The sequence below is a fragment of the Peromyscus californicus genome, unplaced genomic scaffold (assembly GCF_007827085.1).
Source record: "Peromyscus californicus insignis strain IS unplaced genomic scaffold, ASM782708v3 Scaffold_11__1_contigs__length_118956290, whole genome shotgun sequence".
NCBI lineage: Eukaryota > Metazoa > Chordata > Mammalia > Rodentia > Cricetidae > Peromyscus > Peromyscus californicus.
In genome coordinates this window covers 61,606,140-61,630,726 of record NW_026294402.1, presented here as the reverse complement: position 1 = coordinate 61,630,726, position 24,587 = coordinate 61,606,140, and the positions used below count along the sequence as shown (strand labels likewise).

The window sequence follows — 24,587 nt, the reverse complement described above, 5'->3', positions numbered from 1 at the left end:
GCACCAAGGACTCTTAACTACTTAGACATCTCTCCAGTCCCTGGCCTTCGACTCCTGATGTTCCTATCTCAGCCTCTCAATGGCTGGGAAAGCAGGCATCCTGTGACTTGTTCTTCAAGGCCCAGCTTATACCCTGTTTCCCCCCTAAGCTCTCCCCTAATTACTCTGGATTTCCCAGCCTCACTAATAAGCAGTTACATGACTCAGAGCTACACACACCATATATCTTCATACCCCTCCATCCTGAGGGATTAAGTCCATCTCTGTGTTTTCCTGTGGAGCCAGAGTCTAAGAGCTGGATGCAAACGACAAGACCATTTGTTCTCATTAGTTACTTATCACCAATAGAAATGCTTCATCCACTCTTACCTTTGGGGGGAAAAATCAATCTGATGTGAAAAACATTTTTATTATAATTTCTTATATTTTCAGTGTATGTCTTCATTACAATCATTGGTACAATAAATATAGAAGTGCTAAACAGGCCATCATCACAGTGGCCTATGGATGAGAGACACAGGGACCCAGGGATACTGTCACCCCTGGTACTTTCTCAGGGCCGATCAGGAGGCCTTCAAAGAGTACTGAGAGGACGAGGAATAGAAATATGATTAAGACAGTCAGTGCAGCAAATTCTAGAATACTATGAAAGCCACGGATACATGTTTTACTATAACAGAAGACAGACCCTAAAAAAACCACAGCGAGACTCAAGTTCTCCAGTTAGAGGCCTAGGAAAACTGCAGAAACCAGTGCCTCCCCCAGGTCCCGGGTGCATGCCCCACCCGCCCATGCCTGGTGTCGGTCTTCTTCACCTGCCATGTGCCCAGCCCTGTGCCCACGCAGGCTCTCCTAGGCACCCACCTTACACCTCACACAGCCGAGTTAAGGCGTGTAAGGCAAGCTGTGCTTCATCCCCCACAGCACTGGTTTCCCTCAGTGGTGGCCAGAATGACTGGGAATACGAAGAAAGCTGCATCTTCAAGAGTTACCGGTTGACAGCGCTGATTCTCGGAGCGCTCTTTCTGCTCTCTGGCTTTGTTTCATCTCAGCCATGAGGACTGAACGAGGACTGAATGTCTGGGCCATGCTGAATGGGAAGAGGGAAGGAGAAAGGCCGCTGTTTCCACCTCCTAGCACATCTCCCCTTAGGACCAGTCTTCGTGCCAGGGATGACAGTCTCGCTGTGCTCTCACATAACTGGTCGGCGCATAGTTCTTTGAGACAGTCTTGCTGTCCTGGAGGGCTTTATGCTAGTTTCTGGCTGACCGTTCTGGCCCCCTGCATTGTGCTGCTGCTGCTTCTTGAGGGTTTTCTTTTCTGTGATGATACCATTGGGCATGTCAGCTGCAAGGCCAGGATGGCACCCAGACTCCAAGGCTGTTAGTGATCTTGTGTGCATGCACATACACTGCACACACACACACACACACACACACACACACACACACACACACACACAAGCCCCCATTGGATCACCTGTAACCTCGCCCAGTGAATTATGTTACAAAGACACAGGGCTGGCCACCGTGAAAAGTTGTAATGGTAGAAAAAGATTTTTTTTATCAAATCAGAGGAAGGAGTAGAAGGAAAAAGATATAAAAAAAAAAAAACAAAAACAAAAACCCTTGTGCTTCAAGAGGACATTCCATGCTGTCAAAATGAGACTAAATCAGAGAACTGCAAGGAACTAGGAATTAGGGGCTGGTGGCCGAGGCTCCTGTAGGGCTGTGGAGCTGACTGCACTCCACAGAGTTCTCACCTCTGTGGGAGGGACATGAAGAAGGAATTAAGTATTCTCAGAAACTGTGTGACTGAGGGGGAAGAACAGGCAGAACCTGGGGAACATTCCATTGGTTTTGGTACTTAAATACCAGGACCTGGTTTGGCTCTGTGCATCTAGCTTCCTGCTTTGATAGTATGAAAATACATTTTGACTAAACATCGTTTAGACTTCTCCACAGCCAGAGGAGTAGACAGTCCTGACACTGAGTTGGCAGAAGGGATATCAGACAAGGTTGAACTGACATTTGGGCAAAAGAGACAAAGCTGCACAGTAGTCTTGCTTCTGTCTGTTTCCCATGGGTTCAAAGCAGAGCAGATCATTCATAAATCACATCTACTCCAGGAGAGAGAAAGCAACTCCTTTTTCCAGCAATGGAGTAGAGTATGAAACACAACTACCCTCCTGAGGCTAAGTAGGCGGTAACTTAGACTCAGTTTCTCTTCCACTGTCTCTTGATTCCAGTTCTGACTCCAAAGGAAGACTCCCGGACAATGTATGCCTTCCCATTGCCTCCGTTTCCCCTTTCCCTGTCTCCCTTTTATCCCCACTAAGAAACAGAACTTGAGCCTACATGGCTGTAAGGTTTGGTCAGTGTCTCTAGCCCAAAAGACAGGACTGTGGAAATGCCCTAGTATATTATAGTTTTTCTTTTTTTCTGATCATCTGATGCTTCCTGTCGCAATTCTCCATAGGCATGAGGTCAGGCTGGAGGGTCTGTCAGGGCAGAAGGAAATCCAAGGAAGACAGTTCCTCGCTGAGGAAGGAAGCTGAGTTTCAAAAGCGTCACCTGAGCAAAGGACACACACTCTGGTCTGGAAGGTCAGAGAATAACTGGAATGTCCATGGCACTGGGGACATATCAAGATTAACCTAGAATGGAAGTGGTTTCCAAACCCTAATAGTTCACCAGCAGGTTCGGTTTGTGACCCAGAATCCTAAATCTTCAGTTATCTCACGCAGCTAGAGAAATCCACTGAAAGCTCCTGCCCCCTAGATCAGTTCATCCCACTCACTGGTCACCCTGGGGTGGTTGTGACAGCAGAACAGGGGAGGACCAACTGGAAGCCTCACAAGAGTCTGGGGAAGGGGTTACAGTTGGGCTCGAGAGAACACCTTGAGGTATTTCAAGTGTCCAGAGAGCCAAAGTATGTAGTGTCCAAAGCAAGGTCCTTCCTTGGATGTCTGAGAGTGCCAGGGACCTCAGGCGTGGGCCTCAGTCTCCTTCTTGATGGCTGGCTTATAAATGACTCCCTTGTTGTCACTTTTTCTGCTATAGGAACAATAAGAACACAAGTCTTGTTAGTCAAGAGGAGAGAGAGGAAGCCAGAGAGCAGCCTGGCTCAGGCATGGAATAAAGGAGTTTTAGAAGTCCAGATTCCTCTCTGGGGGACATTTCCTCTGTTGGACTTGAGAGAAAATGGTGTTACACCAAGCTTTAACTAAAACAGAACCTATTTGTTTTCTGTTTGCAAGGCCTGGTCATAGCAGACCTGCATCCTGAAGCAGGTTTTACTATTACTCCCACTCCAAACTTCTCATGCCATAATTGGAAACCTTATTTTCCATACCAAGAAAAATAAATTGAGTTAAGAAAAGCCAAGCATGGCAATAAAACTATGGGCAAAGGCATTTATAGCTAATATGAGTGAGGGACCTGATTTTTCTTCATTTTTCATTTTGGATTCATAGAAGAAACACCAGATGGAAAGATCTTAGTGCCAAGCAAACACACATCAGAAGACTCGCCTAAGGTCTCACAGCTAACTAGTAATGGAGAAAGGCTGGTAAAGTCACCAGCACACCTGAGCACAGTAACCCTTAAATGACCAGTATTTCATGCAAGGAGCTAGACCCTGGTGTTTGGAGAGCAGCGCTCTTAGGGTAGTGTGGGTTATACAACAGGAGCTCTTCCTTCTGCAGAGCTGCCTCTCCAGATAGACCAATCATCACAGGCACATAAGCCACACATTCAGAATGGGAATTCTGAATCCAAACCAACTCACCTCTTCTTCCTTCTGAAGAGCCAAATAGACACTGCCAGAACAATGGAGATGCCAAGAATACCAGCCAGGACCACGGAAAGGATGATACCTGGTGAGGAGGCAGGGAGCCCATGTCACATTCCTCCTTTTCCTCATTGATCCCCATAGCACATGGGTGTGAAATGATGAACTAGCTATACAGTTGTCCCCAGGGCATTGTGATCCCCCCACCTCTGTTCTCAGGATTCTGGCCTCTGGCTTTGTGGGACTGACTGGCTGGAGTGCTTAGGGGGCACCTGTAAATTGCAGTGGTTTTCCCTCAGGGGCTCTCAAAGTTGCACAAGGATCATCTGAGGATCATGTTCACAATGTAGACTTCCCGAAAGGTCAGCCCTAAGAGACTTGGTTTGGTCTATTGGGCCTGGGACCCAGGAAGCTACATTTTATTTTCCAACATCTCCAGCTGATGCTGATGCTGATGCTTGCGGTCTGTGAACCACACCTTGAGAAACCCTGGGCTACAGAATAAGATCTCAGTCTGCTTTTGCTTGCTGGATGTAAGGTCTCTTGGGACGATTCTATCAATGTTGTCCCCAATTTTCACTCCTGCAGTCCCAAACAACCAACCCTATGGCCAAGGTCATGTGACCAGCCACCTGACCTTGGGCTTAGGTATGTTTTTAAGCAGTGCCTTCCAACCTTAACCAACAGAATGTCTTAAATGGGATTTTTGCATACACACCACAGAGTGATTCAGTCTTTTCATTAGAGAAACATTTGATTGGCAGTTCATTTTTTTTAATTAAAGACCAGCTTGAGGGATACCAGAAGCCAAAGCGACAGCAGAGAAGCAGAAGAGATGGGCTGAAAGTATCACAAAGCCCAGATCACATGAAAATCACGGGATCACCCAGGTGTAACATGCACACTCAGGAGGTCACATACCCAAACTCAGTCCTGTGTCGGTAAGGAGTCCTACTTCAAAGGGGGAGAAAAGACTGGAAGTTAATCTAGAGCCAGACCGTGATGGATCTAACCAGTGCATAGCATAAAACTCTTATTTTTGGTTGGTATTCCAGGGCTTATTCAGATTTTAGGATGGTGACCCCTGTCTTAGGTTGATGGGGTAGGGAAATTCCCACCTAGGGATCCATACTGTTTCCTCCTCCATCCCCTGTTCCTTTACCACAGTCACTTTCTTTGCTAGGGCAAGACTTCAATTTTTTTTTTTTTTTTGGTTTTTTTGAGACAGGGTTTCTCTGTGTAGCTTTGAGCCTTTCCTGGTACTCGCTTTGGAGACCAGGCTGGCCTCGAACTCACAGAGATCCACCTGCCTCTGCCTCCCAAGTGCTGGGATTAAAGGCGTGCGCCACCACCGCCTGGCCTAGACTTCAATTTTTAATCATGGTGGCCAAAGAGGCAAAATGAAGCTGGATAAGAATTAGCCTACCTTGGCAAGTTTTCTATTTCTCTGGCACCTGTCTTTCTCAGTGAGGAACCTGCCACCAGCCTTCTCTCCTCTCCCATCTACTCTAATGTCATGCTTTGGCTCTTTCTTTTCCACATCTGCTTGACCCTACTGGACAAACTCCTCTGCTATACCAATCTATCTTCTCTGCTTCATGAGACTGAGGTATTATGACTTCCCCCAAGGAATCACTATTAGGAAAAAGTAGGATGAATTGAGAGTTCTAAGGGGTACCCAGCCATCGAAGGTAAAATCCCACAGCCTAATAGGGATCTCCAAGGGCGTAGTCACCTGTGACTGCATCTTTCTGAATAAACAGAGGACCCCAATCACAACATCCTCCCTGAGCAGCCCCTAGCCTGCCTCCTATGGTTTCTCACTACTCTTCTCTTCCTCTCAGCCAGGTCCTCCATCTAAAGAAGTCTGTTTACATACACCCTCTTCTCGGGTGCTTTTCTGAAACTTTACAGAACGTGTGCGTGCGTGCGTGTGTGCGTGTGTGTGTGGGGGGGGGGGTTGCATGTGCACGCGTGCGTGTGCCTCCCTGCCTGCTTTTCTGTCTATTCGTGGTGTTTGTTCTAACTCACACTGGAAGCCTGAGTGTGACAGGCTGTGGTAACCTGGTACAGTCTGTACCTGTATAGCCCACCATAGGAACCAAGATACTAGGTGAACCCTGGCCAAGTGTGAGGGGCCAGCAGAGGGTAATAATTCACCCTTGGGGCTTTCATCATATGGAGGCACAAGACCTGAGGCTGCAGGGTAAGGTTTTGCTCACCTGCCTTCTCCTATCCTGTGGCCAGAGTCTGGCTGATTCCCCAGGAGCCATAATACCTGTACCCCTTTCTCTACTATCCTGCAATTTCACACCAAGCCTGCCAAGCCTCTGAGACAAGCCTGAGTGGCCCTGGCTGCTGTGAGAGTAAACTGAGTCGGCATCAGGAGAGTGTCCCCAAGGACAGGTGGACTGTTCCTGTTCTCACTGGCCACCACCAGGAGTTCATAGCTCATAAGTAGCTCCCCTGGTCAGATTGCCTGCCCAGGCCTCCCTGGTAAACTGAGCACGGGGAACAATTAATGTCTCGAGATGTACATAGGACAGGTTCCCACTCAGGGAGAATTTTATGCATATTGTGTGCTCCCCCTAGCCTGGGGTCCCAGCACAGTACAACTTAGTATTTGAGTTTGCTGGGGTTGTTTGTTTGTTTGTTTGTTTGTTTGTTTTTAAATGGTACCCAGAGACCTTGCTCATTTCTATCTTAAACAAGCTCTGGCCTTTCTTCTCTAGCCCTGTCATGAAACACGATTTTGTTCCTCAAGCTCCAGAAGCTCATAGTGCTGATCCAGCCACATAAGACTGTCACTAGCTAGCCACCTGGCTAGGTTGTCCAAGCTGGACCGTCTCTTTCACAGTCACCATAAACATGTGAGAGTCACATGGGCCCAAACAGCTGAGCCTTCCTACCACATGGCTGAAGGAGTTGTCTGTGTGCTATGGGTCTTGGGTTGCTGAGCAAAGCCCATGGAGATCTAGGCCCTACGGTGATCTAGGCCCAGCTTGGTGGCTTCTCTGGAAGAGGAGTCCAGCGTTTCCTTGCTTGCTCTGCAACGTTTTGACAATAGCATAATTGAACCCAGTGCTCCAACCCAACTTTTTCACTCCTAAGTGGACTCTGTCAGGGACTAAATTGTCTCTCTTTGGAAACAATGATGTGAGCCCACACAGCAATGGAGACAAAGAAAGTTCCAGAGACTGGAATAAGTGAATTTTCAGCTAAGACTTTGATGTTGAAAAAAACAAAGCAGCTAAGGTGCCAACGAAGAAAAAACGCTTGGCAAAGGGTGTCACCATAACAGTTCTACCTCCCCAGGATGCTCAAGGCAGGAAGGTGTGGTTAGAATGCCATCCTACCAATTTAGGCCGTACCAACCAAGGTCTGCAGAAAAAGACCTTGCTCAGAGGGTCTTTTTGAGGCCCACTGAAGATAGGGCTAAAGCATCTGCTGACTAAAGAGCCAGGGAGCTAGCAATGAGCCTTTCAGGGCATAGGGAGAAATGTCGAGATAACTTGAGAACTTGAGCCAGAAGAAGAAGAAGGCAAAGTATTTCTCAGTAGAGGCTCAGCCAGGTGAGGCTAGTCTCTGGGCAGCTAGAGTACAGGTATCAAAGACGGTGCAGGATGGGCTGATCTGGAGAAGGTTGTGTTCAGCTTAAACAAAGAAATTAGTTGTTTCCAATCAGGGACAATAACATGTAATTCCTAAAGAAGAAGGATGAGACAGATGGGGAAAATGGAGACAGGCTTGCTCTCAGAGGTGGTCCATGACAGCCAGCTGATGAGAACCTAGCGGAAAAGACTCCTGAGATAGATAACTCAAGCTTTGAAGATGGGCAAGCACTGCCTGCTCAGTGCCTCCATAGAGCACTTAGGGACCAGCCAGAGTGAACAGAGATAGAGCAATGCGACACACAAAAGGAAACTGCGCACAGGTGCAGACAGCTGCATTGTCCAGGAAGGTACAGCACCTGGAGAAGGTCAGGAACTGCTTGACACAAAGGCCCCTTACTACCTGGACTAGCTGGCTCAGGAGCTGCCTCTTCCAGTGGCATCTGGCTGCACCGAGGATGCTGGTTAACTGCTTTTGAGGTGTTCTGAAGCCTCAAGTACAAACACAGACAAGTCCAGCCCGGAGAGCAAGCACTCATTTACACATCTTGGAGTACCTGGAACAACAGTCTAGTATTTTCTAGTTCTACGTTCAATTCTGTTTGATTGTGGGATGTAATCTCTTATTTCAAAGTCCTGTCAAAGCACGGACTGTTCTCAGAGTCAACATGTTGTGCAGGGATGATATATCTTCAGTGGTCTCCAGTCTTATGACAGAAGCCAGGAGAGTTTAGGTTTACCAGGGGTTTGGTTGCTTATGAACATGACATTGACTTAGAATGATAACAAGTTACTCTTATTATATTATTATTTTGTACCCTTATGCTATAAGCCACAGAGTCAAGTGACTGCAGTGCTCATGTTCTTTTCCAGTTGTACTTGGCTTAGGAAAACGCCCTCAGTGACCAAGCACACATTGCTGCTGCCTTTGGAGGGTATCTTTCAACCAGGCAATGTTTTTCATCAACCCTGTATAATCCAGTGAGAGAATAACTTCTCCAAAGAAACCCGCCAAAAAGGCACCACTAGGCAGATTATAAAGTAGCTGGCTTATAAAACTGTGATAGAAACTGAGGGCTTTGTCTCCCAGATTGCAAGCATGCCTGCCACACTGTTCTGAGCCAGCTGCCATACCAGCTCTTGAACTTGGAGTTGCATTCAGTGGTCCAGGCTGTCAGGGATGATGGCTAATAGGATGGGGAGCTTATATCCCCGTCAGCTCAGAGCCACAACAAGTGGGGCATCATCAGCTGGCAACTTCCTCCAGGCCTTTAAAACTCGGTTGCAAGTTCTAGTCTTGAATTTCCTTTACATATGGTTTTATTTTAACATGGTTGGAAAACTTAGAAATTTGACAACTGGCCAGGTGTATGTGTAAACCATTCTAGAGAGAAGATACTGGGGAGGAAAGGGAAAAGGAAATGGTCAGTTGTATCTTTTAGCAAGCTTATAACCTGCACCAGGCACGGTGCCAGGAATAAAGAAGAAATGAGACGCGAGACATCAGGCATCCTTTCCGTAAGGATGTAAGTGTATAGTATATAATATTCTCTGTCTGTCTGTCTGTCTGTCTATCTATCTATCTATCTATCTATCTTCCTACCTACCTACCTACCTACCTATCTCTGGTTTGATTGTATTGTAATAAATAATTGCTTGGTTAAATGCCACATACCACAATAGAGATGAACAAGTCAGATGAAAGAGGCCGGTAATAAGCCACCTCCAGGGTGATAGGGAGGGCTTCTGAGAGTGTGTGATTAAAAGACTTAAAAGAACTTTGAGAATGAGAGAGAGCCATTCCAGACAAAAGGAATAGTGTATGTGCCTTCCCTGTTTTTAGGAGGCCCTGCAGTTTGGGAGGCTGAGGCTGAGAGGGCAGGGATGGCGGCCACAGAGAGCTGACATGGGAGGATCAGTCAGGGCCTCACCAGGAATGGGTCCATCCTTATGCCTGGCCCCTTTCCCAGCTGTTGTTCCTGAACTCAGCCTGCTCTGAGTCAGGGGCTTGTCAACAGGAGCAAGATGGAATGCTGGGGAGGGGGGTTGGTTTTTGATTGTTTTTTTCTGTCCCATAGTGCACAGCAAGGGCACGCTAGGGAAACTCGTGGTATGTTGAGGGGACTGGGACTTCACTTCTTAGTACATTTGATGATTGCTGATCACAGTTCAGACCCCTGATCCAGGTCTGGAAATCTGAAGGTAGAAACTTCTCTGTTTTCCCATTGGATGCCTTGGAAGAATTGATGATACTCTTCCATCTAATAGCTTTTATTTATAAATAGAAAGTTGAAGAAACACAAGGTCAATAACCACGGCATATAAGTTCTAGTCTCAAAAAAAAATTAATCAGCCATCTTAGCTGGATAAAATTTCTCTCTTTTGCAAGTTTTTCTAAAACTATGCAGGTCTGTCCAGGATAAGCAGGCTCTAATTATGTTACTGTGCAAATGGCCATTGGTTAGAGCCCTCCCCCTCGATGTCCAGCAAGCTCAATAGTACAGCACACTCACTCATCTAAATGCCCCTCAGCTGGCTCTAGATCCCTAGTGAGTGACATGCAGTTCCTCAGAGCAGGCCCACTAAAGACATGATTATAGAAACTTTTTGGCCTTTTCCTGTCTCTCCAGTTTCCCTGCCCCTAACATGCCTAAAAGGAAATAGACAATGTTAGTATTTAGGTTTGATAGACCCTTGCCTTACTATCCATCACCATTTGGACTCGGAGTTGGGGTCATTGACTGGGAAAAAATTAACCCATTTCTGGGCCCTGAACTGTGCTCTTTCCAGCATCCTCACTTAGGGTACCTGGCTCTCAGGAAACCTGAACTGACTTTAGCCTCCTCTCTGGCACCCCACCTTGAGGGCAAGCTCAAGTCTTCCTTGGAAGAAGGCATTTTCCGGAGCCCCTGCAGGATCTACAGCTTTCCATCTGGAGTAGGGACTTTAAGCCATCCAAACGGCCAACAAGTGAGGTGGGAAGGAGACAAGGGCTGACGAGGGCCCTGAAGAAAGGTGCTCAGATGAAGGGTCTGTAGACTTTCCCAAAGGAGCCTAGGTCTCTCTCTTGCCACTTCTCCTAGCTTTACTGGGTTATATAAGAAGGATATTTAGTTAAGTTCTAAAGGGCTATGGAAACAAGGCTTCTCTTGGGTTAGTTAGTTTGGCATCGTCATCACCAGACTCAGGTTTTCAGGACATAATACAATACAGACTAGAGATGGCTCCATGGTTAAGAACACTGGTTGATTTTCCAGAGGAGTTGGGTTAGATTCCCAACACCCACAGTGTTGGAAATGGTGGCTCACAACTGTCTGTAACTACAGTTCAATGGAATCCAACAGCCTATTCTGATCTCCTGGGGCACCAGGCATGCACATGGTATACAGACATACATACAGACAAAATACCTATAGACATATAAAATAAAAATTTAATAAGAAAATAAAGATCAGAGCATGTGATACTCAACTTTCGAATCCTATACTAATGGGGAGAAAACCAGTCCTAAGCCTACAAAGTCACTGACCAATCCCTGGGATAGTGGTTCCCAATGGCGCCATTTTGCCTCATCTCCCCTAGAGAACTGGGCATTGTCCAGAGATACTGTTTGAATATCACAAGTGGACACATGCCACAGGCATCTAATAGGTAAGGATGAGGGACTCCTGCTAATGCTACAGGGCATAGGGAGGCCCCACTATAAGAATTATCCTGCCCCATGTGGCAGTAGTGCCAGAGTGGAGAAACCCCTCTCTAGGGCTACATCATGGCTAAAGTACAATCCCCTTCCAGGCAGAAAGCACGTTCTGTGCTGCTTTTATAAGTCTGTTCTAGTAATAGCAGTTGAATGGTTCAGTCCTATGTGTTTCAATTTGATTAAATCTCAGAACACACACACACACAGCACACAGCACACACACCCTTGCATTTTCTCTCCTAGAGATTTTCTTTGCTTTCTTTTCCTGGAAGAATGTTTGGATTCCTTAGCTCTCATTAACTTTCGAAGGAAACTGCATAGAACAGACCCTAATCATCAATGGGCCTCCATGGAAGAGTCTGCAAAGAACTGAACCCAAATCACTCAGGGGTCCTGTGGACAAACAGGCCCACGCTATAAACCTGAAAGTGCATGTTAGCCAGACCTGCCCCAGGTTGGCTGGGAGAGGCCTTTGTGAATTCAGGCACCTGTGGGCAGAGGAGGGCAGGAGCTGAGCTTCCAAGGGGCTGCTGCTTCATCTTGCCTCAGGAAGCAGCCTTGCTTGCTGCCTGTGTTTTGGAGTATGAGGAAAGGAGTACTTTGGCCAAGTTTCTATAACCAGTGTCTAAAAGTTTGCCTTGGACTGCTGCAGATTCTCCCAGGAGAAAGCCTTGCCTCGTCTCGCCTCACGGAAGCAGCATCTCTGACCAAGCCATGCGGGAGGGCCTGTGGCAAAGCTACATTTGGGCTTTGGTCTTGATGTCCTAAGCCAGGGATTAGTCTTCAAGCTTCTGTCTAGAGCCTTCTCAGTCTACTCCAGCCAGACTTGCAGGATCTACCAAAGCACTCAGCTACAAAGCTGCCTGTATGGTCCAGTCTACAAGCAGCTACTTAGACCTGAGCCCATCTGAGAAGATGGCTAATTAGCGCCAATGCCACAGTCCATCGGTACAAGTGGGGATTACTTTTAGTTGTCATAATCAAATTCCTGCACGGTTTCTTCTGATCCTCTGTAACTGCCCCCAAACACTGACCCTGCAATGTAAAGTCAGGATTGGCAGTTATTAGTATCCATTTTGAATCATAGTATGTTGGCGCTGAAAGGATGTCAGAGTAGGTCTCCAGCCTGGCATCCTGTGGCCAAGGAAACCAGGGCCAAAGAAGGGCTTTGTTCACATCATACAGTCAGGAGAAAACAAAGCAGTGCCTTGAACCGAGGTCTCCTGACTTCAGGGAAAGCATCTGTTACCCTCTTTCCAGGTACATATACAGACTAGATTAGAGAGCAGCTCTTACAGCCCTTGAACCATAAGCAAAATCTTGCCTGATCTTTGTGGACTATGGTCCTCACCTCTAGGTGTTTAAATTTAAGAATTGAGGCCGGGCGGTGGTGGCATATGCCTTTAATCCCAGCACTCGGGAGGCAGAGACAGGCGGATCTCTGTGAGTTCGAGGCCGGCCTGGGCTACAGAGTGAGTTCCAGGAAAGGCGCAAAGCTACACAGAGAAACCCTGTCTCAAAAAACCAAAAAAAAAAAAAAAAATTTAAGAATTAAAGTATCCATACAGAGTATGATGCCTCACATCTATAACTCCAACCTCTTAAGAGGCTGAGGCAGGAGAACCACAATGGCCAGCCTGGACCTATGTAGTGGGTTGAAAGGCAGCCTGAACAATAGGAGACCTTGTCTCAAGAACACAGAGAACTGAAGCACCTTCATTCAATTCCACATACTTCATAGTCTATTTAAAAGAACAGGGAAGGAGAGTGCTGTGTCCATAATGGAGAGCAAATGAAAATCTCCCGGGCATTCAAATCATTCCCTAGAAAACAACTGAGCTGTCGCTGTCTTACACATTCTCAGGTGATAGGAAGGGCCACCCTGCTCCCAGATTGTGTTTCAGACTCAGAAACTGAAGAGACGGGGAATGACCTTAATTGAGTGGTATCTGGAGAGAATACAAGGCACAAACCCTCGGGCCTGAGGATAACCCACAGAGATAGCCTACAGACACAATGCTGGCCATGTCAATGGGTCAGTTCAGAAGGGCTGATTTCTAATGCCTCTGGGAAGGGCTTTGAAAGGCAGTCCTCACTGGCTCGTGACTAAACTGAGCAGATGACAGCTATAATCTCACACAGTAAAGGAACAACAACAATAAAAAGCATCAGGTGAGATGAAGGGCACGGCTCCTCTAGCAGGTGGGCTTATGTATTGTTTTAAAATACGAACGCCTGGCGCTGTCGAGCTCTGAGTGACATACAGAGATGATGGGGGCGCTTCTGCAGATCGCCACTGCTTCTGACCATCCAAGATTCCCAGATTTGGCAAAGCTCAGGAAGGCGTGGTGAGAAAGTCGCCTCAGAGGTCTGAAGATGGGTGTGGATGGCAAGAGCTCTCCTTCTCCCCCATGACCACTTTCAGTGTGCTGATGGAGGCACTGAGCAAGTGAAACGCTAATTTCCTCCTAGTCACCACAGTTACAGACTTAGAAGGAATGACGAGTTCCTAGTAGTTGGAATATACCAAACTATTAAGCTTTATTCAGCTCGGAATGTGTTTGCTGGTGCTTATACAAGCTCCAAGATTAGAGGGGGAAAAAAAACTGTGAACCAGAGTGCTTTCTTGCTAATGGGTCCTGCTACATTAGACTTTGAGCGACTGTGGCCATGAACATGGATTATGTCCTTGGCCTTACAAAGAAGCATCTATGGATGCTTGTAGGGCATATGTAGCCCTTGATACCAAGAGAGTCTAGGGTGGGAAGTTAGAAGTCTCTCCCCGTGCAAAGGATCCCAATGTGTTGTAGGATAAGGAATCATTCTTCAGAGCAGAGAAGTCCCCAAGAACATCTCATCCCCTACCTGTAGGTGACTCCCAGAATTAAGGGCTCTGGTCTGTGTACCTCAGGGTCCTGGCCTTCTCTCCAAGGACTTGAGGAAGTGGAGACCACTGAAGGGGCACTGCAGTAGCCCCCACACCAAAGTTCTAGACGTGCTCTGGTTCCTTGGCAGTCAGGGGACTCTTCGCCAGTCTCCTAAGGGCATTGTTTCCTTGGTAGGAAACACACATCTGGCAGCACACTGCTACCCCTCCCTTCCCCCAGGACCTTCCTCACCTTGTCGGAAGGAGATATACACCAGCCTCTCATCAAACTTCTGGACCTGCCGGAAGTTGTTGACCATTTCTCTGGGGGAAGGATCATCCATGTGTGTGAAATACAGAGCTGTCTCCAAAGCCAGCAGCTGAGGGGAAAAATGGAAACAGGTCTCATGAGCAGATAATGCTCTCTGGCCTGACCTCCTGGGGAGAGGACTGGGGACAAGCCTCTGGAATCAGCCCATGAGGTGCTTGACAGGAAGTATCTGAAAGCAATGGGAAAGCCAGAGAACTACTTCTCCATCCTGAGGGTCGCACTAACTAGCCACTGCTGGGTTGGGCTGGGTCCTTCCTGCTGTCAAGGTTCCCAGTGACCCCAGGATCTGCCCCAAGTGAAGGGAAAGCTGAAGAGGACTCCTTAGCCTCTCACCAAGACCACATTCTTCCTTTCATGACCTTGGATTGGAACCCAACTCTTAGAGCAGTGGAGGCTGGGCTTGTTTTTTATAGTCAAATCAGAAGAAAAGAGAGAGGGAGGAGGCCCGCTGGCGATCTGACTGCAGGCTCACTGGCATTGTCACACCCCCACGAATATGATACAATCTGTTTCCATGGCAGCTTCTGGGTTAGGCTATGGCTGCTTCCCCACACATCTCACCTCTGATTCAGCTCATCCCCTCTCCCGTCCACCCACCAGCTGCCATTTATCGAGGTTTCTCAGTTCAGAAACTTGTAGTAAAGAGCAGGAGTTTGTCGGAGAGGCTGGCTGGAACAACCGGGGTGGGGGTGGTTATTATGCAGCACCATCCGACCTTCTCTACACTCCTCCTTCATGCTTGTAGGCTGTGGGGTAGCAGGATGAGCAGCGACTCAACTCAGAAGTCAGGTGATCCGGAGAACTTCTAACCCCGACTTCCAACATGAGTCCTTGCTAACGGCAGGGCTCCCCAGCTTGCACCTCTAGACTGTGAGCTCCAAGGGCGGTGAGTGTCCCTCTCACCACTGCACCCCCAGGGCCCAGGTGTTAACCTGAGGTGATCTTTATTCTGCCCCACCAGCCAGGCTCTTCCACCTAGACAGCAGATGCCCCCCAGCCACTGAGGGGCATGCCAGCCAACTCAGCTCTGCCGCTCTCTTTAATGGACTGCGGGGAGTCTGTCCATGTTCCTAGCTTGATGTCTAACGCCTCCTAGAGCTCAGTCTGTAATTCCTACAGCGTTTCAGTGGCAGGTCACTGGAGAGGTTCTGAAGAGCTGCTAACGGATCTCAGAGGGAATGGAGTCGTTGATTAGAACAGCTTATGGCAGGGAGCAATGTGCTGTACAGTCCCCTGGCTTGTTACCTGATCCTGGGAAATCTGCACAGGGTTTCGGAAAACTGTCCAGAGCACGGTAGGGTAGCAAGGAGGTGTAGTCAGGGACCCTTCATAGCGGTAGTACTCGCCGGGGCTCTCAGGCAGAAGTTCTTCAATGTTGAAGCCTGGGATGAGGGCTTGTTGGCCTGGAGAGACATTTTGGGAGTGAGGGTATCAGCTACCTCCTGCCAGGAGAGGCATAAGCATAGTAACTGAGGAGCTTAAATACTCACATTCAGGCACAGGGAATGCGCTCTTTTCTGGGCCACCTGACCCGGTGCCACAACACTGCCCAGGAACACAGACAGCACCCACCCCTTACGCTGTTGTTATTCTTAAGGTGACACAGGTGTGACCACATCCTGTGTCACAGTGAATGACTAAGTAGTCAAGCACCCCTCACCTTTGTACTTAACGTGTTGAAGATGACTGAAGATCTTGTCATATGATGGGTTGATGGAGCCTATCTGCAACACAGACAAGGCAGGTTGAGCTGGGACGGAATCCACTAGGATCAGCCTGCATTCACAGGTACTATCAGCAGGCTGGGCTGGAGGCCTTCCCCGAGGAACTGCCTCACAAAGAAAATTCTGACCCATCGCCAGACTGTTGGGAGTTAATATAGTGGTCGTGACCTTTGGCATCAAACAATATCTAGTTTTCAGCTTAAGACACCAGGTTTGAGTATCCCAGTATATAGGGTGTGTTCCTGGGTATCTGATAGGAGCCCAAAACCTATACCAATCCATTTAACCCGGAACTTAACGGAGCTTTGAGTTCACAAAAGCCAAGCCAGATAAGTAAGCACATTGGGAATGGGAACATATTGCCTTTGTTTTACAAAGCAAGCTGATCATTCCCCACCCCTGCCCCCAGTTTTTGAGATAAAATCTTGATCTGTAGTCCATGCTGGCTTCAAATTCTCAACAAGCCTCCTGTCTCAACCTCCAACCTACCTGCTGGGATTATAGGCATGCACCACCATACCAGGCTCCATTCTTGTTTCCCAATATTACATAATTCATTCCAAAATGGAGTTTGGATGCTAGGTATTATAATCAGTGACAGATGCATCTGAGAGTGCAGCCTAAGGATCCGTGTACTCCACAGGCCCTCCCCAGCCAGGTGACCTCATACCATACAGTAGGGCTGGAGATAAGGGAGGAGGTGCTTTCAATATTTTCAATGTCACAAAAGCTATGTCTGTTTCAGCTGCCTAGATACAGAAAAGGCTTCCTCTGAGAAAAGAGACAAGGAGCCTTATGAGGAACAGCCCTGCTCTAGAGGCAACGCAGGGCGATCCAGGAGCAGCTCACTACCGATTGCCGTGCAGAGAACACATGCCCAGTCCTGATACCATCCCTGCTACAGACTTCATGAAGGAAGCCCTCTGACCACCTCGTACCTCAATGAGAACAGCAAGGACAGCGAGACCTTCTGACTTGTCACTGGCGGCGCTGAAGTTGGGGTACAGGTCTGAGTTATAATGGACAATGTGCAGCTGCAAAAGGAGAGGAGGGACCCATGAGGGGACAAGTGACTCACAGCAACCTTTTGTTTCTGCAGAAGACTTGAATCCAACTAGAAAGATAGACCTCTGTCCCTCCTCTCCCCCAACAGAACTGATCCCTGACCCTTAACATCTGTCCCCAGTTTCCCCTTTCCCCAGTCCTCTTCGACCTGTAAACCAGGGCACATCCTCTTTAATTCATGAGATCTCTAGTGTCTGATAAGGCGCCTGTAAAGTAGCAGAGGTACAATGGACATGAATGAATGAATGAATGAATGAATGAATGAATTGGTTTTTATATTAACCATGAGAAGACTTTGGTGCTTTGGAGCTCTTCTCCCTTCTGGTTTTTGTTTGTTTGTTTGTTTGTTTGTTTGTTTTTTTCCTGGAGTCTGGGGCCAAGTGGTCTCCTGTAATTTGGCATCTCTGTACTTGATCTGGAAGCCGTAGGGGTGAAGCAGGAAACCAGTTGCCAGCTACAACTTAATCATAATTGATAATGCATGAAACACTGGCGTTTATCCCTCAGGCAGACAGAATCACAGCATGGCTTTTACCAGCTGGGTTTAGCAGTCAGATTTTCAGAGACTATAAAACAAAATGACATTCCACAAATGCAGACTTTTATCTTTTCAAAATAAAATTGTAAATGGTGGAGTTTTTAATCAGCTCAGGAATTAATTATTAAGGTAAAGAAAAGTTTTTGAGAAATCCTAAATTTACAAAGTGTAGATACACAGTATTACCCTTGTTATTATAAATTCTGGTGATGCTTAATCTGACTTTTAATCCTAAAGATAGTATCACCTAGCTTTCAGAAAACTTTATAGTGGATAGCTCTAGATGCAAAATACATGCACTTTTATTCTGTGCCCTTGAGACTATTGCGTATTGAAATCTTTATCTCAATTTCTTTTTTCCTATTCACTTATCATCTCCCTTTTTGAAAGAAATTTAGCATAAGGTCTATTTGTAATGCCGTTACATAGCCATTTTGCTGTTTTTCATTTTATTTTATTTTATTTTTATGTGTATGGATGTTTTGCCTGCGTGTATATCTGTGCACCATGTGCATGCTTGGTTCCAGTGGGAGTCAGAAGAGGGACCTTGGTTGGAGTTACAGATGGTTGTGAAATGTCGGGTGAGTGACTAGAACCAGAGTCATTTGGGGTGGTGGGCAGAAACTTACTTGTATAGCTTAAGCTAGCCTTGGGCTTGAACTCTCCTGCCTCAGCCTCTTGAGTATTAGGGTTGCAGGCATGCACCACCACGTCTGACTTTCATGTTAATTCTTGTAAGTTATCTTCTGTTAAGGCTTCCTCGGGGGCTCTTGCTTCACCATCTTTCCCATAAAGGATGGCCCACCACATGGCCCACACCATCTTAGAATGGCACCACGGAGTAGACTTCTATTTGTGTAAATTACCCAAAGATCGTTATTGCTTGACCTTTGACCCTCTGGTGTGCGTCAGCTCTTACCATTTTCAGACGAATAAAAAAAGAGGTTGAAAACTAACCTAGGTCTGTGGGCACTCCCTGGTGGGGGCTTCAGAAAGTCTTCTGTCGTCACCACCCAACAGAAGAACCACAGCTTCAAAGAGATCTCTATAGAGAATCTGCCTGATGGTTTTTTCCTCTAGTGTTAGCAATTATGGCCTGTTTTTACCAGGCTTTGTCTGATAATTAGCTTAAGAGCAGAGAATACAATAATTAGTAATATTCTTTAAAGATTTTATTTTTGTTTTAGCTAGGCATGGTGGCACATGCCTTCAATCCCGGCACTCAAGAGGCAGAAGCAGGAGGATTTCTGTGAATTCAAGGCCAGCCTGGTCTACATAGTAAGATCCAGGCCAGTGAGAGCTACATAGTAAAACTTTGTCTCAAATGTTAAAAAGATTTTGTGTGTGTGTGTGTGTGTGTGTGTGTGTGTGTGTGTGTGTGTGTGTGTGTATGTGCACACATGTGAATGCAGTGTCTGAGGAGGCCAGAAAAAGGCATCAGACCCACTAAAGGTAGAGTTACAGGCAGTTTGAGCTCCCAAAATGGGTTCTGGGAACCAAACTCAGGTCCTCTGTAAGAGCAGTAATGCTGTCTTAATTGCTGAGCCATCTCTCCAGCACCCCGGAAATATTTTTAAATGCGTGAACTCTCCAAACCTACATCCTAGCTGCCACTTTATTCTCCCAGGGGGAAGCAGAAGCCTCAACATTGCAATTAGCTTGCAAGAAATTGCAGTTCTTGAGCTCCAGGGAAGGAAGGGTCTGCTCTGAAATACGTGCGCCTCCAGTCATACCGTTCTATCGGGCCAGAATCACATCCCCTCCACACTGGTAACAGACCTATAATTAGGTTGAGACATTAAGCAGCTCAGCAGTTGTGAACAGAGGAGAGAATGGTTGTATCATTATTTAGCATGGGATCTGCTGGCTGGCCAGCAACATTTATCCCTTCCTATCTGTTTCCCTGTATACACTCAGAGCCACATCCCCGACTCAAAACTTGGAGTGGAAGAACTCAAGACCCCTCCCCATCCCACCCCATCACATGCCTGTGGTACCGCAGGAGCATCCTGCCTCTCTTCTCATTCCCTTTGGTATGTTAGATTAGAATCTCAAGACGACATGTCACAATGCTGTGCCCACATCCCAAACCATTTCCAGAGAATCTCCGATCACAGCGATGCCCTGCACATCTTAATGCCAGTCACCCCTTACTCTATGGCAAGCTACAAGACAGTCCTGGATTGGGGTTCTCATATTCCCAAGTACAATTCATGGCTAAGAAGAGGAAGGATGATGTGGGAGAGACATTTGTAAGCAGCATGGTGTGTGACGACTGAAAAGCACAGAGGAGCAATGAGCCTGGTATGATTAAGCGATGAGCTGTGACAGCCAGGCGGGCTGTGAGGTCTTCATCTGCACAAAGCAGGAGGATGTCTAGAAAAGGGCCACGTGCATCCCACCATGCCATCTGCAAGGCTGGCCTTCCCAACAGTATCACACAGTAAGAGGAACAGGTACACTCAGTATGCTCCAGCAAAGGAAGAGACAGAGACACCCAGATAAATGCAGGGCAGTGACCTGGCTCCTAGACTTCTCTTCTAGGAGAGTGGTGGGGACAAAGACTATGAAGGTTTCTCTATCCCAGTGGCCACAGAGAGGGGAGCCAGCGCCAGGTACTCTCCACCAGACTGGCCATTCACTCACCTCGGCGGCAAAGTGCTTCCCACTCACAGTGTGTTCAGAGCCATGGGGGTCATTGCGGTTCCCCCAGTGCAAGTGCAGCTGCTCCGCCCTGTATTGGTGGGGCTGGAGGCCCTGGATGTACATGTCCGAGTTCAGATTCAGTCTCACTGTGAGGAACGGAGGAGCAGCCTTCAGAGCCCTGGCCAGCTGACCCTTGGCCAGACCAACCCTGCTAGAGAGCAGGCAGGCAGGCAGGCAGCCCCCGCACAGGTACAAGTGCCTGCAGGAACAAGGCACAGACCAGAGCAATAATGCCTGCAGGTCAGAGGCCAGGCCTCTTTCCCCCAGTGCAACTCCAGTGGCACCAGCACCTTCCTGGATCCCCCTGGAAAGCATCAACTCTACGCCAATGATGGTTGTTTCTTTACTTACCCATGTATCAGGCTCCTGTCTATGATAACAGAACTGTCAGTGAAGAACTTTCCAAGTTGGAAAATTATATTCCAATGACAATTGCTATCTAAGAAGCACTAACTATACAACAGACTGTGATGTATCCAGTCTGTAGTGTCCACGGAACAGGTCAGTGGGTCCCTCTTCCAAATGACAACTCAAGGAAGTTAAAATTCTTTTTTTTTTTTTTTTTTTTTTTTTGGTTTTTCGAGACAGGGTTTCTCTGTGTAGCTTTGCGCCTTTCCTGGAACTCGCTCTGTAGACCAGGCTGGCCTTGAACTCACAAAGATCCGCCTGCCTCTGCCTCCCGAGTGCTGGGATTAAAGGCGTGCGCCACCACTGCCCGGCCTGAAGTTAAAATTCTTACCGGGTCTGATGGCTCATTAGTATCTGTGATGGCTAATCTTGGTTGTCAACCTAATTACATCTGGAATCAATTACAACCTAAGCAGCTGGGCACTCTTGTGAGGATTTTCTTGGTTGGATTATTACAGGTGGAAAGACTTACCCTAAACCTGGACTCTCTCTCTCTCTCTCTCTCTCTCTCTCTCTCTCTCTCTGTGTGTGTGTGTGTGTGTGTGTGTAGCAGAGTTATGATTCAAACCCAGTCTGTCTGATTAAACCCCAAGTGTCCACCCTCAGCAACAGAATTGCTGGTGCCTTGGATAGTTTGTGATGACTCAGAATTCACCCTGGAAGCTTAGCCAATGGACCAATGGGATCAGACTTATCTCTTCCCTCTCCCTCAAACAAGAGATGGACTTCTGAAATATGCTGCCCAGGAAGAATCACTGGAACCAGGATTTTTAGCACACACACAAGACAGTGGGCCAGGCATGACTCACAGCCTCCCCCTACCCCCGTCTTCAGAGTGCCTCAGAGGAGCCCATCCCGGCCAGATGGGAGAGTCAGGACAGAGAGTCAACGGGGCCTTGGACCTGCCTCTCAGGGTCTCCAGGGTCTCCCCCTTACCTGAATGGCCATCATTGGTCAGGTTCAACAGCTTTTCAGCAGATACATTGTAACCTTGGAACTGTAGGGGTGCGAGGCTGGCATCGTACTGGAGGATGTCGCTGTGTAGGTCTATCGGGGACTGGAGGAGGCCCCCACATGATGGGTACTTCTTGGACCAGTTCTTTTCCCCAGCAGGACCTAGAAGGAGAGATCCAAGCTCAAGCTCTGTTCTCCACAAGGAATTTTCCTCACCTTTTGATCTCCGTTTATACAACAGTTTCTCTTTATTCCCTTGTCTTTCCATAGACAACCACACTATTCTACATGAGACAAGTGTTATGTACTGGTCCCTTGGCATCCTGTGGACTTCATCAGAGAGTGGGAAGAGTCAGAAGGAATACTTGACACCTTTGCTCATTGTAACTGCTATGAGGGAGAAGAGTTGGCCCCAGTTTTAGAGGTAAACTGTTCAAGACCTGGAGATAGCAGCTTATAGAATCAGGTCCGGCAAACATCTCAAAACCATCTGCCATTAAAGTGCTGTGGAAGGTGAAAGACTAGAGTAGCCCAGGCCAGAAACGAGGGCCCCCACAACCTCCACTTTATCCCCATGTTAACGTAATACATAGCCTCCTACACGAAGACTAGTGACATCCAGCAATTTACCATCTGCTTATTGAGCACCTACTATGTGCCAGAAATTACTCTGGGTCTTGAGGCCACCAAGCTATAGGGACATCCAAGGAGGTGTTCTAGTGGGGAAAAGTGGATGAATCTGCCAAACTCTGTCAGGTTGTGCAATTGGTATCTGACTGCCCACAGCTCAAGAAGGTCTTTGAGGCTGGTGGATTCACAGTGTGATGTTCCTGAAGGAAGCCCTGGGGATACAAACTCCTGACACCCACATCTAGAGTGCAGGACGCAGTCCCAAAGGGATGCTTGAAAAATATTGAGTAATTACAGGCCTAGGATCACAAAGCCAAGTACAGCAGGGTTTTAACTGGAAGGAAGCCTGGTAATACTACAGGCTAATTATTGTAATAAAATTGACAAGTCCTTGGTGAGGAGAAACAGGTTTAAAAGTGAAAATCATCCAGGGCTCATGCTCCTTGCTAAATACTGGCTAGCAGTCACTCCTCTGTGGATAAAAACAAAGATCCCATGGTCAGATAAACCAGTGGTTCTCAACCTGTGGGTCAGTGACCCCTGAGCTCAAACGTTTTCACAGGGGTTGCCTAAGACTATTGGAAAACACAGATATTTACATTACAATTCATAACAGAAACAAAATTGCAGTTATGGAAATAATTTAGTGGTTGGGGGTCCCCACAACATGAGGAATTATACTAAAGGGTCACAGCATTAGGAAGCTTGAGAACCGCTGAGAACTCTGTTACTCCCACAGGGAAAAGTCTTGAAAGAATGTAAATCTGTGTTTAAAAGATTATCTTCCATGGTAATTAAATGGATTTTCAAGCTACTGGCAGACATTTCCCCAAAAATAACTGAGATCTTGGGAGGCTATAAGGAGGAAATTGTGTAAATTGTGTCCTACATAGTCATCATTAGAAGTTAGAGCCATGTTAGATATTTGGGGGCAAGAGAAATAAGCATGTTAAAGACAGCAGAGTCAGTGTGGCCAAGGCCTTCAGGAGAACATAAGGTGGGAATGTGGAGTGCCTGGACAACAAGCCTGCAGCAACACCTATCCCAGGGCCTTGGTGAGTGACCACAGCCAGGTCATGTTCCCTCCTGGAGCTGCTGCCAGCCTTGGTAGAAATGGCAGGGTTGGATACTGTATTCTGGAAGGTCCCTTTGGCTCCAGAGATCCAATATTTATGAAGATTACAGGACTGAGCACCTTCACCCTCTGCACCAGGCAAGTTGGAACGGCTCGCCGAGGCTCGTTCATGTCAAGGCAGCGCTAGCGCGTGTGATGAGATGCCCGGTGGGAACCAGCTTCAAAAGTGAAGGCCCAGGATGCCGGTGTCCCTGGGCTGTCTGGGGTGTAGACAGCACCTCCCCTGTCCTGGCCTCTGTCCACAGGCAAGCTAGTCATTGGCACCAGTCACAGGCCCTTGTGGCTGCAGGGTCTAAAAGAGCCTTTTCCACCCTCCATGCATCTTTCACCGTCAGCAGCATGGCTTGTTTATTTTAGTGGTTTTGATCCTTCTAAAAATCTATAACCTTGGCATAGCCAAGGGGACAAGATGAGAGTATTTTGTAGATGAAATACTTGGAGTGGAGTGATTTGTCCAAAGATAGACTTTGGCCTAGTACCGGAGTTACCTGGCTTGGATCATGAAGCCTTGGTGTCTTCTCTCTGGGTGTTTATCTGAGACAGTTTGTGCATCTGTTTCCTCCTCGTCTCTCCTACATTCTCCTTGGGGGTAAGGAGTGTCTCATTCATCCCCACATTCCCTACAGTGCCCGGCACATGGCAGGTCCTCACAGGTTTACTAATTCTCTCACCTGGCTCCTGCTTATTCTCTCTAAGGGTACTTGATTACCCGTTTGAAGTCCCCCACATGCCCTTTCCCCTTTAAAAAGAGAGTGGGAGCTAGTTATGGTGGTGCATATCCAGAACCTTAGCACTGCTTCCTGCTCCCTCCCTCTGTCCCTCCCTCCTTTCGTTCATGTCTGTGTGTCTGTCTGTCTCTGTGTGTCTGTCTGTCTCCCTGTCTGTCTGTGTCTCTGTCTCTCCCTCTCTCTCTCTCTCTCTCTCTCTCTCTGTGTGTGTGTGTGTGTGTGTGTGTGTGTGTGTGTGTGTGTGTGTGTGTGTGTATAGGTGCATGCATACTCTAGGTTAGCCAGCCTGTGAGCTTCTGGGGAGATTAGATTCTCCTGCCTCTGCCCTCCATCTCAGGATAGGAATGCTGGGATTATAGATGTGTGCCACCATCTCCTGTTTCTTCACATGGGTCCCAG

The 24,587-nt window shown here is 47.4% G+C and overlaps 1 protein-coding gene across 1 annotated transcript in view; it reads right to left on the bottom strand.

The window, feature by feature from the left end:
- Positions 1-390: 390 nt before the first annotated feature.
- Ca12 (carbonic anhydrase 12) overlaps positions 391-24,587 on the bottom strand; it is a 56,762-nt gene continuing 32,565 nt past the window's right edge. Inside the window, exons 3-10 of the mRNA XM_052712925.1 lie at positions 21,678-21,857; positions 20,274-20,419; positions 16,963-17,058; positions 15,961-16,024; positions 15,546-15,703; positions 14,223-14,349; positions 3,790-3,877; positions 391-3,056 (exon numbers count right to left, since the gene is read on the bottom strand). Of these exons, the coding sequence (XP_052568885.1) occupies positions 2,987-3,056; positions 3,790-3,877; positions 14,223-14,349; positions 15,546-15,703; positions 15,961-16,024; positions 16,963-17,058; positions 20,274-20,419; positions 21,678-21,857 (929 nt within the window). The 3' untranslated portion in view covers positions 391-2,986. The remainder of the gene's footprint in view (positions 3,057-3,789; positions 3,878-14,222; positions 14,350-15,545; positions 15,704-15,960; positions 16,025-16,962; positions 17,059-20,273; positions 20,420-21,677; positions 21,858-24,587) is intronic.